At 44.8% G+C, this 17,460-nt stretch overlaps 1 protein-coding gene across 1 annotated transcript in view; it reads left to right on the top strand.

Moving 5' to 3' along the window:
• Positions 1 to 17,223, top strand: part of PIGL (phosphatidylinositol glycan anchor biosynthesis class L) — a 456,545-nt gene extending 439,322 nt beyond the window's left edge. Inside the window, exon 7 of the mRNA XM_086955062.1 lies at positions 16,862 to 17,223. Within this exon, the coding sequence (XP_086811188.1) occupies positions 16,862 to 17,020 (159 nt within the window). The 3' untranslated portion in view covers positions 17,021 to 17,223. The remainder of the gene's footprint in view (positions 1 to 16,861) is intronic.
• Positions 17,224 to 17,460: the final 237 nt, after the last annotated feature.

The following is a 17,460-nucleotide window of genomic DNA, read 5'->3' as shown; positions in this document are numbered from 1 at the left end:
ATCACCTCAACAGAACTTCATTCTTTACGATTGTGTTCGTAACCTCATTTGGTCCTGTGAACGGTCATTTCTAAACAAGACCCAAATTCCAAACGTCTCTTATCTCACTTAGGCCATAAACTTCGTCCAGCATTGTCACCTTAAATCTAACAAGACCTTTGACTCTTGTCTCGCACATTCAGATCAAGGCTATCCCCTGTTCCTGTGAGCCCACTAAATTACATACAGCGGACTACACTCCTGCGAACTCTTGGTCAGTTAGGTTAAAATCACACATGACCAAACTTTTCTAACATTCCTACAACTCTTCTACACAGTATAACCTTTAACACACATTTATATATAATCGATTTTAGCAAATCAGTGATTATACTTGAATCCATGTTACATAAAATACAACGTTTATATTCTTGTGCTTACATAGTGCTATACATGCTCTGCACATTTCTTCGCTTTACATCTTCGCCGTTTTCTCCGTTTAATAATTACACACGTATATTCAGTTTAGCACGTTCCGCTGTTCGTAAGCATTTCTATACATTTCTATATTAGCCCACTATGTATACGGGCCTTTCTAATTCTAATACACTTTATAGAGTAGATACAGATACATTTCCTATTACATTGGTTACATCGGCTAAATTTACGCTATAAGTGTTAACTTCACGTTATAGATTCTACGTTTGCGTTATGTGCTTGTGAATATGGTACAGATATATTTTTTATTCAAATTGCGCTCTCTCACAGGCATGGCTAGTGAACAGGAAAAAATGCAGAAATGCAGTGATAGCAATTAAAACTACAATGGGGGTCACACTTACGGCACAGGACAAAATCCTTCTGGGATTTGAAGAATTTTATGCTACACTACACAAATTATTCGACAGCGGATGATGATGGTATCACTGCACTATTGCCTAAGGTGACTGCAGAGACTTATGAGACAATAAACAACCCAATAGAAGAAGCAGATATTAAATGAGCAATTAAAATATGAGCATTGTTTGGGCATCGGAAATGGATGTTCAACCAATTGGATTTTACCTCGAATATGGACACATATTAAGCACACCTCTACTGGCCATATACAGAGAGGCTTTAGAGAGGGGCACTCTCCTGGAATCACTGCACAAAGCACACAAAGCACACATAGTGGTGCTACTCAAGCCGGGGGGGTGGGGGAAGAGCCAGTGGTGTGTGTCACATGGTCTACTGTCCATGATTAACATGGACACCAAGATATTGGGGGAGATCCTGACCAGGAGATTAGCAAAGGTAGCCGAACATATAATACACACAGACCAAGCTGGGGGGGGGGGGGATTTGCACGAATGTCCACGAATATCTGGAAGGCATTTTTTGTCATAGAACAGGTATCTAGGACAGGCGAACGATGCCATGTGGCTATTGACACACTTGACTGGGTATTTAGGAAGCACACATTGTTTATATATGACTTGGGAAAGGACTTTCTAAGACAGGTGGGTCTCCTATACACTCTTATCCTGGCATGGGTGAAGTTAGGCAACAGATTATCGGGAAGGTGGGCAGTACAAAGGGGGACGAGGTAGAGATGCCCTTTTTCCCTCTTGAAATTTGCAATAATAATCGGATGACTGGCCAGGTGGTAAGGGTCAGACACTGGGACGATGGCACACTCGTGGGAGATAAGCGTGAGATCATATCCCTATTCACTAGTGATATCTTGCTGACTTTTACGAATCTGATGACAGTGTGGAGCTAGATAGACCACACGATCCAGGAGATTGGGCGTCACTAGATTTAGGCTGAATACGAATAAGTTGGTCCTCATATATATACCTTCAGTTGACCCCAGTTAGACATTTAGGCATCTATCTGAGTGCTAACCCAGCTCTGTGGGCGCCTTGTTGACTGGGCTAGACAGTAGTATACACAGATTGCAGAAATTCCTGATTACTTTATTGAGGCGTTGTGAGAAGTTGGCCTGATATGTAGTGTTTCCAATTCTGGAACCACTGGGTATCAGTCCAAACAAACCCCAAAGATGTCTGGTTGTAAGTCAACCTTGTTAGACAAGCTATCCTAGTGGTAGCATGGACTAAGCAGCCTTAAAGGCTTAACTTAAGAGGTCGTGTTAAGCGAGCTGTTTTACCACATACAATCCTGTAATCAAATGAAAGGACACCACACAAGTATATATTATAAAAATATATGTATTTATTTCTAAATTACTCCCCAGTACTCTTTATGAGGAAAGGGGCACAAGCGTTAAATCAAAAGCACAGTAAAACATATAAAGTTGCACAATTATGGATGAGGGCGGGTGGCCACTCAGACCATATACTAAAAAAGTGGTATAAGTAACACTTATCGAACAATGGTTAGGCCTAGGGCCTAGAGATTCGCTGGGAGCAGTCAGGACTAGCAATGATGAAGTCGGGAGTAGCCCACAGGAGACGGGTGCAGCACGGAAAGTGCGGCGCGCACCAATGCACTGTCAATGGTGCGTAAAAGTTAGTTAAAGTGAATTAAAAGATACTTCCGCTGAACCTAGGAACACAAAACTTTAGACACAGACCCTAGAGGTGTGTACCAGTGTGGGAACACCGGCGTTGCAATGTTACCTCACCCACAGGCCGTGGGTGCACAGGGTCGAAGTGGCGTCGGGTTCTGTCACGCAGGTTCTTGGTGCTTGAAGCTGTTGCAGCTGCAGGCGATGTGAAGCAGAAGTGTCCGGTGCGATCCAAGGGTGGATCGAAGTAGAAAAGTACCTGAAAGCAGAGGGGACAGAGTCTGGGTCACTCAGCAGTGACCAGGGTGGAACCAGGACGGAACCAGGCAATGTCGGGCGCAATCAGGCGGTTGTCGATAGGCTTCTCTCCGCTGTCACGTGGGCTCGGGGGCATCTGCGACGTCCAGGAGCAGGTCACGATCTGTCCCACGTAGGCTCTCGCCGTCAGCACCGTCGGCTTCAGAATTGCAGCAAACAGCACTTGGCAAAAGCAATCCACGCGGAACCGGGAGATTGCTTATCACTCGAACCAGGAGGGTCAGAGTGGGGGCTCCTTTTCACAGGAGCTGGTGCAGATCTGGAGCAACCAGAAAAGCGAGTCGTATTTCAAGTTTCGTCGGCACAGGGGCCACAAGCCAGCTGGCAAGTGACCGGGCCAACGCGTCAAGCCCACACAAGCAGAAGGGCCCCACGCATCGCTCGTCGAGTGTGGAGGGGTGAGCTTTGGTGCAAGTGGAGCTCGGGGCTAGGGCTTCTCAAACCCCGGTGCACAGCTTCGAGGGTCACTCGTGGGCTGCACGGTCAGCGTCTCGTGGCCTTTTCAAGATGGCGTGCCCCACGCTTCCGGTCGCCTCCACGGGTCTCAGCTCTGCAGGGACTGTGGATCGGGCAGGTAGAAGGCAGGCAAGCTTGATCTCGTCGATCTCTGTCGCTCGAGTTCCGGCGGGAACTGCAACAAAGCAAGGGTCGAGGGCTGGATGGTGCCTGTTTGCACAGGGTGGTCACTCCTTGACCACAAGGGAGATTCTTCAGTCTTCTCACGTCGTGTAGAAAGTCGAAGGGTCCAGAATTCGTTTCTTATGTTTCTTCAGGATGATCTGAGTTGCATTGGCACTGCTCCCCCTCTTATTCCAATCTGAGGGGTGGATCTCCTGCTAGGTCCCTCCCCTATGGGTGGGACCAGGAAGGGGGGTGGTTACACCCCCTTTCCTTTGTCCAGGTCTCACTGGAGCTGGGGCTGGGCTGCCCCAGAACCGGTTTGACCGGATTATGCAAGGGGAAGCCTTGTGCTCCCCAGGCACTGTCTGGTTTCATTCAAACCTCCCTGCTACAATCCACTATCTCCTGTCTGGGGTGGTGTCACATCTCCCTGTGACAGGAAATCCTTTGTCCAGGCCTCCTCTGCTGAGTTTCGGTCAGCAGCAGGAGGTCAGACATGTGTCTGTGGCAGAAGCATCCATTTTGTGGATCTGAGGCTCTTTTAAAAATCAACCGCGTTTTAGCAAAAGTAACATGTCGTCCCCTCTAGAGGGGTGGAATGCTACCCCCGTCGCCAGGACTGGCGAGGGGGTAGTATTCCAAATCGTATGACACCTTACACGACATGTTTTGATAAAGCCAAACCAAAGTTGACATATAACCGCGAGGATTATAATGCACTTAATAGTATATGGTTTGGCATTATCCCGGAACAGCTAAGGGAATTGGTCCCGACAGCTGCAGACAGGCTCAGCTCATGCTAGAGCACCATCTCACATTAAACCACGCACTCTGCCTTCAGGATTGTTAAGGCCTGCCATAGGAGTGGCTCACAGGTTTATATGTGTCCAGATTGGTTTAGATATAGGCATACTATATCTAAGCAAGGGGTGATTACACCACCTTGCCCCAGCTGAGTGATCAGCCAGTTGTGTCAATTTTAGATAGCCAGCCAGGGGTGGCAAGAGATATGCTGCAGCCCCTGGTAGGCCTTGGATGCACCTATGCCCTGGGCACCTATAGTGCGCTGTACAGGGGCTGATAAGGTGACCCAAGCCAATCTAGTTATGCACCTAGGGTACATGGAATCCATTTTACAGAGAGAGCAGATAGCCTGGGGCCCTGATTAGCAGGGAACCAGGCCAACTAAGTCGAAAACCAGCTAAACACAAGGCAAAAAATCTGGGGTAACCATAGTCAGGTAGCCACCTTCCTACAGGCGTATTTCCCCAGGTAAGGTGTTTATGCTCCTTAGAGTTCAGAAGGTCTTACAACATATGCTTGTGCATATGCCAGACAATTGTTTCCACACATTGGGCAGTCTGCTGCGAGTGTTATACTGGGAAACAGGAAAAGCAAGGATAAGCCTCAATGTACAAAAAACGCGGTGGGAAAGAGGAGTTCCTGAATTTCAGAATCTGTTATCAAGCTGCCCGTTGCAATATGTAGTCCATGGTTTGATGAAGAGGGGGTAGACCTGGTCGGTCAAATAATCCAACTGGTACGGCCCGCAGGACTTTTAACGCTTCCTTTAATCCCCGTACTAAAAAAGCTGGACTGCCGGATCAAATATGAAAAATTATTGAGTATGGGTAAAGCTTTTAGGAAAGAATGGAGTCTATATCCATTTTGCAGCAATTGATCCCCTGGTGTTCAGGACTATGCCTTAGTCTACCAGGGTTCCTGAAAACCATAAACGAGGCGTACTTGCTTCAATGTCTGGGAGATCTGTATGAGGATGGTAGACTGCTTTGTTATACGGCCTTCTGTGCTAAATGGGGAATTGATAATAGATATGTCTGTCCAAAAAACTTGGCCGGGGTTCCCTAGAGAACCCGATACACACCTACTAAATCAGATGCTGCGTGAGATGCATGGGAGCAGCAAACTAATTATGCAAGTATAAGCACTACTGGTCCTACAGAGCGATAGAAAAATTATTGTATTAAAATCCAAATGAGTAAGGGATATGAAGTTGGAACTAGGGGACCTAAAGTGGGGAAATATCTTAAGGAATTTTAGGGAAGTCACTTGAAATGCCAGATTTACACGTATCCACTTGAAAAGCATACACCCGGTATATGTGACACCCTATCTGTTGCACAGAATGAACCCAAATAACTGGGATAGTTGCCCCAAATGTAGGAATGATGTAGGCTCATACATATATCAATGTGGCAGGACTGTCGGGGCGTGCAGGCTTCTGGGGTTAGGTGATGGCAGCCCAGAATGTACTGACTGAGATTGTGTTTCAACTGATGATTCAACTATGCTAATTGGGCTGTGTGCCCCCCACTAATCAAACTAGAGTATGAAATGGATTTAGAGCCAGCCCCTGACCAAAGTACGGTGGACTAAGGAACTGACCCAATGGGTGAAGGCAGAATGTGGAGTAAGGCAGAAGTTGCTGTACAATGGAAACAGACCGGGACAGGTTAGGGAACGGAACATGGTACACATAGAATTACAAAATGGTGGCAGTGATATAGCCAAGGAGGAGGACATAAAAAAGATGAAACAGAGCAGAACGAGTGAGATGTCGAGAGTTGCATAGATGCAATTGTTCCATGGTATGAATGGCAATACACTGATGTTAAATGTAATACCTGTGATCCAATAACAAGTATATATATACTCTGATGTGGGTTCTTCCTAGGAGGGTGGAGGAGCAGAGGAGGTTGAAGTTCTGGGAATTTTATTATTGATTGAAAATCAATGAAGAAAGTTTAAAATAAAAACAAAAATATATAATTAAAAGTCTTCAATGTTCAGGTAAAGCAGTAATGGTACAGGTCAGGCCAGTCACTATGTTTTTTGATGGTCCAAAAGGCCATGGAACAGACTGAAGAGAGGTATTTCAAACTGTCTCATGTTTATACGAACGAACACACTATTTGCAAACATCCACAACTCTCTCTACATTACGATGTAACCCTGGCCACCAAAAATGCTCTTCAAATTGTTGTAGTGTTGGTTTCCAGAAGTCCTTCATTTGCTATAGAAATGTTGCAATTCCCCAACCCCAATGGAGGTCTCTTCTATAATATTATTAATTCCTATTTGTTAAGCGCATTATGCATTATGGGTTTGAAGGCATTTGGGCCGTTAGGGAGCTTAAGTGAGCTATTGGCCAGAGTCACATGATGCTGAGCTGCCGCCGGTGCCAGAATTCAAACCGTGAACCCCACGCTCCGGAGTCAGTCACAACTCTTCATAAGACCACCTTCCAACCTAACTCTGCCTCCACTTGTCCAAATGTTTGCAGTTCCCCACTAAGACTAAACACACATCACATGCTTGCATACCTTCCGTAAAACATCACCTCTTGGTCTACTCTGCTTTCACTCATCTGATGAACTGCGCATCCTGTACAGAAATCCACAGCATGAATAAAGGAAACCACACACTCCATCTCATCACAGTCCTGATAAGTGACATTGACAAGTATTGCAAACCTAGTTAAGCAAATTGCTCTAACATTATAACTGCCTGAAATGTCAATCAATCAGTAATCTTATAAAGCGCAACTGCTCACCTGTGAGGGTCTCAAGGTGCTCAGTGAGGTGGGGGTCTGCGGTTCAGTCAAAGAGCCAGGTCTTGAGGTCCTTCCAGAATTACAATGGTTATTGCCTGAGGTGCAGAGGCAGGGAGTTCTGGGTCTTCACAACGAGGTAGGAGAAGAATCTTCCAGGAAGGTTGCTGACTCGATGGAGCAGTTGATGGTGCAGCAGAGTTCAGGTGTCATGGAGGTGCCGGCTCTGTTGAAGATGTGGTGAGGGCAGGGATCCGTGGATGTGTTTATCTTCAAAATTACACTCCAGTAATCTGAATATCAAAAGTAAAAATCTCCAAAAGTGATCCTAATGACAGCTATCCGTACATAAATTGAAAGGTGTAGCCTATGAAAAATGTTTTCAATTTATCAACAGCCCAAGCGCATGCCAGCATCTCCGTTTCTACTGTGCTGTAGGGGTTCACCGCCTCCTTTAACATGGGCAAAATAAACTCAATAGTGCTTTACTTCCAATGCAGCCACTGACATAACACTGCAACTAAACCAGTGGCACTTTTATCAATCCGGACAACACAGTTCTATCCAGATATAAAGGGTTATAAAGCTGGAGCTTGTAAGATCATCTTTTAACCTCTTCAAAAAGACTTCTTTCTGTATCACCCTACCCAATTATTCCTTCTTCCTTAGTAGCATCTTCTTAAAGCTTCTGTAATCTAAGTGTAACCTTTTACAAATCTTGCATAGCTTTCTCTCAAACGAATGCTGAAATTGTTTGGTGTTATGCCACCAATGTAATATGTTGTCTGAAATAGCCCACAGTTGTAGTAATAAACCGAGATGTATTTCTCTTAACACTCCTTCTTCTTTCTTACAACCCACCAAGTACTCTGTCTGAAATGTCATTATGTTTATCTTTTGTTGAAGGATCTGCTCGACCTCTGAGATCCACAGGCACTGGCCTGTTAGAGATCCCAAAAATTAAAAAAACCTGCATGGGGGGCAGATCCTTCCGGTTTCTTGCAGCAAAGAACTGGAATAGATTACCGCTGGAGCTTCGCTTAGAGCCATCTGAGGCAAGGTTCAGGGGAAAGCTCAAGACGCATCTATTTGGGCAATAGATAGGGCACAGCTGAGTATATTGGGGACCTACTTCTCTCACTTACCACAGCGCGGGGACACGCCGGTGTGCGTAACCATGCGCTTTATAAACTTTCCTATTATTATTATTATATTAGAATATCATTCTAGAATTACGAATGCCATTAATGTCTTTGAATAAATCATACAGCAATTTCTCAAACACACTAGCTACAGAATCAATTCCACAAAATAGGTACAGCTACTTATATACCCTAAAAGGTGTCAAAAAAGTGGTTAATATCTGGGATTAAGACTCTGAAGCAAAGTGATGATACACAGCACTGAGATCAATTGTAGTGAAATATTTGCCTTCGCCCACTATAGCATGCCTCTCCTGTATCTTGATAAAAGGGTGAAAATCCACCTTTGCATTATTATTATTTTGAGGATGAAGATCTCTGGACTTTATTTATATATTTTTTTAGCATTCATCACAATGGAATATATTTCGCCTCATGCTCAGACTCAATAATCTTCTTACCACACGTTATCAGGCAACACTTTCAAATCATCTCCTATGCTAAGGGGCACATTTGTTGTTTATGCGCAACCAGAATGCCTCCTTTCTTAAAATCAATTGTGTTCTCAAAACCATGCAGACAACCAACCTTTTATCAAATACCTCACTGTAACCTCTCTAGTATTCCTTCCACAAGCAAGTCCACTGAACCACCAACAGGTATTGCAGAGTCTGGTCACAAAACAATGGCCAACTTTCCTTGCTCACCCAGCCTATAATGCCCCTGCCTTTTTCGAGCAAATTCAATCTTTTTTTATATCTTTCTTTTTGTGAATTGCTAACCGTCCTCAATAGATCCCATCATTTTAATACGGTATTCATCGAAAGGTACAGAATCAACATCAGAGGATTGGAACTTAAGATTTATCCACAATTTTTGTAAAGATTTTATCTGATATTGATGGCAGTAATCCTGAATCACTTATGATGATTAAAGAATCGTGATGTCAGAGTTGGGTGTGGTAGATCTGCAAAGGATGCTGCGTGCACAGGTGTAGGGGAAAGTACTGTCAGCACAGAGTTAACGATGATGCACATAAACAATAATATAAGTACATAGTAATGTGAAAAGAGCAGAGGGTCAAAGGAAATAAGAGAATCGTTTTAGGAAACCCTGTTATCTGATATTTTATAGTCCTAGTCTTTGACAAATCACATGTACCTACTCTGGGACGAGGTAGAACAGATGCAAACTGGCAGCGTCAGATCAAAAAGGTAGGAAGAGACTCGAACATAAGCAAACATTTTTTAAAAACTTTATTTATATTTCAAGAGAGGCATACATTTAGTTTAATTCCAGTGCAATGAGTTTGGTGTTGTTCATTTATTTATATAAAGTTTTCTTATTGCGATCGCCAGTTTACAGACATAATGATAATGCACGACCATTGTTTAACATCTCAAATCGATTGAAATCTTTCAATACTTAACAAGAGCCAGATTCCAACAAATAAAACAGGGTACAGGAGCGATAAACAGAAAAGAAAAAACTGAAACATGCAGATGGCTCGTATAATGGATCCTACGAAATACAATTGGTTGCACCGATCGTATTTTCTGGTGTATAAGACGACCCCCTACTTTTCCTTTTAAAATATAGGGTTTGGGCTATATTCACTTGCTTATAAAATGACCCGGCAAATAAGACGACCCCCAACTTTTGAAAAGGTTTTCAAGGGTTAAAAAGTCCTTTTATACGCCAGTAAATACGGTAGTACACAATGCATCAAGAACTGCTCATATCAAACATTTCTCAATATCTGGCAATAGGCCCCATTACACTCTAGTATCTCCGGGACTCACCTTTCAGCCCTCTGTATTCACTAGAGCGTTTTACTCACCGTCCAGAGGGTGTATCAATAATTCTTTTTTGAAGGTTGCCAAATGTCTCGTGGGCGTGAAGTCAGTGGGAACAGGGTTGCATATATATCGCTCATTTTGTCACAGTGTATCATGTCACGGAGCCAGGCCTTAGCAGTCGGTGTTTGTTTTCTATCCCAAAGAGATCTGTTGTTTTGCAATGAGGAGAGCTATTGCTGTAAACCTTCTAATATTCTTTTTTAAAGGTTGGACATGTCCAAGAAGAGCTGTCAGTGGTTCAGGTTGTAGGAGGGTGGATACCTGACTATGGTTGCCCTCAACTTTTTGCCTGGTGTTTTGCTGGTTTTCCGACTTAGTTGACCTGGGACCCTGCTATTCAGGGCCCCAGGCCTACTGCTCTCTCTCTAAAATGGATTCCATGTACCTTAGGTACATATCAAATTGGTACTGGGCCACCATCTAAGAACACTGCGGTTTGCTGAACGTCCTTCCTCAGGAATCCGACCGACCAGCACGACGAAACCTGGCTTCCCTGGCACCTCTGACCTCTACCTACATCATCAGCCCAGCTGAGATCCGTGGGTGTGACGAGACCTCGAGGGACCGGCCATCTTCAGAACTGCACGACACTTATCCAGCACGACCGCCGAGGGATCCTCGAGTGAGTGCTTTGGGGTTCGAGAAGCCCTAACCCTGAGCAGCTCCAGCACCGAAGTCCAGCCCCCCAGCATCCACCAGATCTGCGTGGGGCCCTTCTACTCTTTGCTGCTCACCGCGTTGTCCGGCTACTTGCCTGCTGGCTTGTGGCCCTCTTGACGACGCTCCACGACGACAACACAGCTGGTCTGGTTGCTCCAGACTGGCCCTTGCTCCCCTCCAAAAGAGGAGCACCCCGGACCCTCCTGGTCCACTCCAGACGCCATTTTAAGTCCACCGCGTGGGCTTGCATTTGCCAAGACTTGTTGCCCCAATCCTGGGTCCAGCGACGTCGACAGCAGACACCTTCGTGGGACAGCTCGCACCTCCATCCTGGTCGCCGACAACGCCTCCTGGTCCGTGAGACTGCAGAGCCCAGCGTCGCCCACTCACCTGGTCGAGGTAACTCCATCCGGTGCCATCCTGGTGCCCATCTGATCACTGGCTAGTGATTCAGAACTTGGTCCCCTCTGCTTACAGGTATACTCCATCATCGATCCAGGCTTGGATCCCTCCGAATCTCTTCACTGGTCGCCTGCCAGCAACTTCTTCTTTCAGGCTCCATAGACTGCAACGAGGATTCCCGACGTCTTTCCAGACCTATGCAGCCGCAGCCCCTGGGCTAAGTAACCTCAGCATTTCGGTGCTCCAGCATAGCCTCACTATCCAAGGGTCCAGATCCTTTTCGTTTCAGCTCTACCTAGTCGGATTCGTCCGATAACACTAACTTTACGAAATCTAGCATCCATAGACTTTGTCCCGCATCCCGCGTGAGAGTGCACACTCTGCACCCGATCTCCCTAGGCCTCCTGCTAGTAATCTGAAGGTTCAGTAGTCAAGTCCTAGCGATCCTAAAGTCTATTAGAGTAGTACTTACCTGCTAGTAATTTCGCATTCCACTTTTAGAGTATATGGTTTTTCGTGCCCCTCGGGCATTTGTGTAAATTGTGCGATTTTGAGTATTTTCCTAAGAGCTTTGTATTGTGCTTAGCACCCTGTCCTCATAAAGAGTCCAGGGCTGTTGTGTTCTAAATAAATATACTTTTATTTTCATAACAACTTGTGTGGTGTCCTTTCACTTGGTGTTCAAGGGGTATATGTGATGGTATAACAGCTGCCTTAACACGCCCTCTAGAGTTTAGCCTAAAGACTGCTCTTGTCCTTGCTACTAGGATAGCTGGTCTACGGTTGACTTACAACCAATCAGCAATAAGGGTTGTTTGGACTGACACAAAGTACTCACTAGAATAGTGAACATTATATATCAGGCCAACTTCTCACACAGGTTGTATAGTTTTTTCCACCATAAGGGATAAATGGTAAAACATCTCTTTCTAGTATGCCTGAACTGGTGTGCAGTGCCAGGCCCGTTGCGAAAAATCAGGATCTGGAGCCGGGCATCGAGCACACTTGTGAGTGGTGTTAGGGTCGATTTTGGCCAACAATGTCGGGGTTATATAATCATGGTGTATATATTTGAAATGCAATAGTTTATGGCGATGATTATTTGAGATATACCATGTTTGCGCACAGCAGTAATGCCATATATCGTCTGTAATTGACATATCCAGGTCTCGCTTCCAGGCATTCCGCGCCTTAGTGCCTACCACAGGGCAGAGAAGTAATGAAAGATGAAACAGGCGCTATACCAAATGGGTTCCATCCGGGAAATCTGATGGTTCCGATGCAGCATCCGGGAGTCCCCAAATCAAAGCTCCCCGCACCCTATGTAGAAGAAATCTGTATATATACAGAGCTTCTCCGGTTGTAATAAGTTCTTTTGCGGTTCATCGATGCGATTCTTCAAACAGGTCGCCAACAGTCTGGTGCCCATGCTTAAGTAGTAACATATGTTTGGTAAAGGATTCAGGAGTAGGTGGTAACCATGGGTTATATGCCAGCGGTATCTTTGCAGAATAAAGAAAGTCTGCTGGTAAATATCATCATAGTTTCGTCCAAGCCCAGCATGTCGTGGATATCGTTTGGATCTCCGAAGGGCAGCGAGGCAAACCCTTTGGTAGTACTGCTGATAGTAGATTAGGATGTATTTGGGAGCAATCAGGCTTAAGATATTGAAGTCGGGCATCTGGGTGGTACCAGTAGTATGTAAAATGATTCTGGGACACGAGATAATATAAATAAAGATCTGGAACTCTAAATCCCCCATGTTCGTACGGCATGATTAGAGTATTCCAGCCTCTCCGCGGCTTTTTACCCACCCTGACAAGTCGAATATGTAAGGACCGAAGAGTATCGAAAATGTTTGAGGTAAGGGCAATTGGGATATTTGAAAATAGGTATAAAAAACGTGGGAGGACCACCATTTTCATTATTGCGCTCCTGCCAGCCATGGAAAGGGGAAGTTTGATTCACCTGTAGGATGTACAATGGCGAGGTGGCTTGGCGGGTTTGAGCAGTAGCGTGACTATAGCCTCCCCCATAGTAGGAGGGAGGGATCCTTTCGTTAGGGTCTCATCGTATACCTCCAACAGACAGAGAGCCAGCTCGTGTTGGTAAGCTTTGTTAAGCTCCCCCATTAGGCCAGATCTTTTATCGCCTGTTTAATTTCATCTGTGTATATTGGGGAGGCCAGGAAGTCGCGCTGTCCTTCCTCCAATCAGACCATGGCTATCTCTTGCAAATAATCGGTCAGAGCTTGTCCTGTGGGGGGATTACGCGTTGTATATAAATGAGTATTATAAGCCAAAAAAGCGTCGGTGATATCAGACCCCCTTTTCAATTTAGTGCCTGTGTCAGTGTCTAGGTGTGTGATGTATGCCTATTGGTATTGAGTCTGAAGCTGTCGGCAAGCGTCCTACCTGGCCTCTCGCCTTCGCTGTATACTTGGGCCATTGCGTATTTACCAAGGTATTTTACCTCTTGGGTGGCTAGGTCAGTAAATTCAGACCGCAGTGTTGCTCGGTCATGTAACGACACTGGTGGAGTGGCCTGTGCAGCAATGTCTATGGGCCTTATGTATGAACACATTTTCCCATAGACACAGAATGGGCAAAACCCTTTGATATATCTGGCCCAATGTCTTTGAGTTTCCCATCTACTACCTCCAAGTCCCTTCGAATGGATCGAAGCACGCCAGCATGGTTTGAGAGACAGACCCCCATATATATGCCTTAAAGGCATCTCATAATATGGCTTGTGAGGATACGGATCCTTCATTTAGCACAAAGTACTCCCTAATGGCGTCACCCACCTCTGCATGGAAAACTGAGTCGAGCAAAGCCGAGGTGGGAAGCCTCCATAGAGGCAGATGTTTGGGAATCGTTGGAAGGTCAAACAAAAGAAGTGCGGGAGCATGATCAGACAATGTGCGGGCATATAATCGATCACCTGTACCTCCAGTAAAAGTAGCGGCGTAAGCTACCAATGATCGATCCGGGACAGAGAGCTCTGAGGGCTGAAATAACATTAATAGTTTCAGGTTGTTGGGTGCTTTGTGCCCTAAGGGTCTGCCAACAAAGGAAATTGCAACAGTGTAGTGAGGCCCAGTGTTGCTTGAGGTTTCGTGATACGGCCTGGGCCGGTGGTTTCTGTGGTGGGGTCTAATGTAAGATTAAAGTTGCCCCACAGAAGAAGGATACCAACATCAAAGTGGTCAATCGGTGTTGCAAGTTTAGGGGAAAAATCTGCGGTGTCTACGTTCGGTGCATACACATTAATTAATAGAATGGGTTCCCCTCCCAGTGTGCCCAATACCAATACGTATCTACCCTCGTCGTCAGTCACAACCTCCCAGACCTTGAAGGGAATAGATTGGTGGATCAGTACGCATACCCCTGTGAGTATGAGCTATATCTGGAGAAGAAACGATGATTACCCCAAGACAACGCAAACCCATGTGTCGTGAGCAGAGTATAGTGTGTTTCCTGAAGGAAGGCTATCTGAATAGTATGTCTGGCCCTGTAAGTTAGGACCTGACGACTTTTCTTGGGGTTTGACAGTCCTCTAACATTCCACGATAAGCAGCAAAGATACAGACAAATGCTGCGTTCTCTTGGAGGACTCATCTAATCAGCTCGTAACGTATCATTACATTATGCAAATAATTACGAGGTATATCAATAATATCATGAAAGAGTATTGCTCCGTACCAACAAAGAGGAGAACTATAACCAACAATAAACAACCCTACCCCCATCCCCCACTTACATCAGATACGTGAAGAAAAGCACCCAGTGAATCTCAAAGTAGATAATAAAGAAAGGGGGAGAAGACAAGAGAGAAAAAAGAGGAATGATTAGGAAAGAACAGGAGAACATCCTAGTGGAGTAGGCAACACTCCATTGGAGCCATCTCGTGTATAATAATAATAGTCTATTAATTTGTTACTGCACTTTTTGTAGTTATGTCACAGTTAGCGGTGATCGATGTATGAACGTTTTTGTGAAGAGTTCCCATGACTTACAGGCCACGAATAATGTTCCTTATCCACCACAAATCAGGATTGTCAGTCGATTATACATGAATCCAGACATTGAAGAGCAACAAGCGAGTTTCTGGTCGCAAAACCTCCTCCAGTCACTCAGTAATCTGAATCTAGGTTCCCATCACGTCCACAAAGCCTGTCCTCATTCTGCTGCTGCTTCCAGAACTTTGCTGCGTCGTCAGGGGAGTCAAAGACATGTGTCTTCCCCCAATCTGTATGCGGTCAGGCCGGGTATAACATGGCATATTTATTATTCGCTTTTTGAAGGGCGCTCTTGACATCTATATATTTAAGGCTCCCTTCCTGCACGACAGGTGTGAAATCTGGGAACAGTGCAATACTGGATCCCTGGTAGGAGCGGGAGCAGCGCTCCCGGGACAGTCGGAGCCCCATACCCCAGTCATGGTAGTTAAGGATCCTGGCAATAATCAGTCTGGGAGTCGCGCCCGGTGCTGGACGAGATCCCAATGTCTTATGTGCTTGCTCAACTGCAAATGTGTCAGAAAAGGCAACTTTCCCAAAAATCTCTAGGAGGACAGACTCTATAAATGTAGTAATAGGGCCTGTGTTTGTGGATTCAGCAATCCCCACAATGTTATTGTATGAATATTGTTTCTGCGTGACCGTGCTTCTGAATATTCGGTTTTCGCCACAACTTGTTTAACCGCATCTTACAAACTTACACGTTTTGTAATGGCCCACGAAGGGCTCACCAGGATGGTGTCGGGTAACCTACTGCGTACTAAAGAGTTGGATGATTTAGCTGCAGGGTGATATATTATCAGGAAATACTGACATATGCATGTTCCAGAAATACCCAGCACTGTGGAATATCTGGTGGAGAGCCCCAGAACAGGAGAAGCATCTCTACCAGAACTGAATTCTATTTCCAAACCTAGTAATACACTGGGTTCCAAATCCCTCTTACCTGTTTGTGCCAGCCTCTGACATGTTGTTTGCTGTTAGTCCCTTTCTCAGAATGTACAAGAACTTTGTCCCGAGTGATCTGTGATCAGTTTCCATGGATACCACGCGACTGTTGCATCGGTCAACCATTGAGTAGTAACTGACACATTTTAATGCCTTGCTTGAAGCCCAGTCTATGTGGAGATAGTAGATAATGTTTTCTTATTAGAATTTTTTGGATATCTCAATTTCGAGAGAGCTCACCAAAAATCAAAGGCATCAGGCAAAAAGAACAAAGCATTAGTGCAGTCATTGCCCGCATGCGCCTGGGAAGGTGGGTGCTGCCAGCTAGTTGCCCGGGTCTAAACTGAATTCATTTACAAAATGTAAAGTGTCTGTGCCTTTGGAATGCTGGTACTTACTGGTTCAGATGGTAGTAGAATGTGACCATAGGCCAGCTGTTTTTACTAACTAGCAAATGAAACGCTTCTAGCCACTGGATATCTCATTGTCATCAGAAATACAAGGCTCAAGGCCTTGAATTTGCCCTGTACAAATCATTGTTTTCAAGAGTGTTAGTCCATTGGTTTACTAAAAATAAACTAAAACTACAGTTCTCAGAATGTGTATAGCTGTTAAAGCAATCACAGCAGTTTAGAATTGAGCCCCGATGACGTGAGAGTCAACAGGTAACCTTATTGCTGCCAACATTGTTTTCTGATACTACTAAGCTGCTTTATTGAGCATTACATTATTTAGCTTGTAAATTCGTCTACACTAAGCATGACAAATTAAAGTGCAATTGTGGGTTCTTATCAGAGATTTAATCTGCTGTTTCCTTTTGTACAGAGAGCTATGATGTGCCACAAGAGTCAGCTCCTTTGGTTCCGGCACGCATACCTGCTTTTCTCACGGTATATGTGGATCAACTCACTCAACTTCCTTTCAAGTAAAGGGCAGATTTGGGAACCGCGTGAGAGCATGGACACGGATAAGAAAACCAGATGAACGCAGAGCTCCCCAACGCACACTTCCGGGTTGATGTACGTTCCGCAACTGCACCTTCCACACGTGGCAACCTCTTTAGATTGTTTCTCCTTGTTCTTTCTGAACTCAGTTGTTTTATTAAGTGCTGCTTACAGCAATTTTATAATACTGTTACATTGTTTAACTTCGGAAAGGAGCAAAGGAAATAAAGTTGTAAAATACTTTGTAACAGACTGTTTTTTCCCCATAAGTTTGTAAAATAATTTACGGAGGTTTAAAAAAAAAAAGAAAAAACATTTCAACTTCAATGTCTTCTTTCGTGTGCTCGCCTTTATAGTTTATTATGGGTGTGAGACCCTTTTCTCATTGAAGAGAACACTATAAGTGATATTGTGGACTGCATGCCCACCTTACTGCGGCACGCTGGGGGACAGGTGCACGTATCTAATAGTGTAAATAAG

Source organism: Lissotriton vulgaris, chromosome 2_1 (genome assembly GCF_964263255.1).
Source record: "Lissotriton vulgaris chromosome 2_1, aLisVul1.2, whole genome shotgun sequence".
Taxonomy (NCBI): domain Eukaryota; kingdom Metazoa; phylum Chordata; class Amphibia; order Caudata; family Salamandridae; genus Lissotriton; species Lissotriton vulgaris.
Note: the sequence above shows the minus strand (reverse complement) of the source record. Positions and strands in the feature narration are given on the sequence as shown.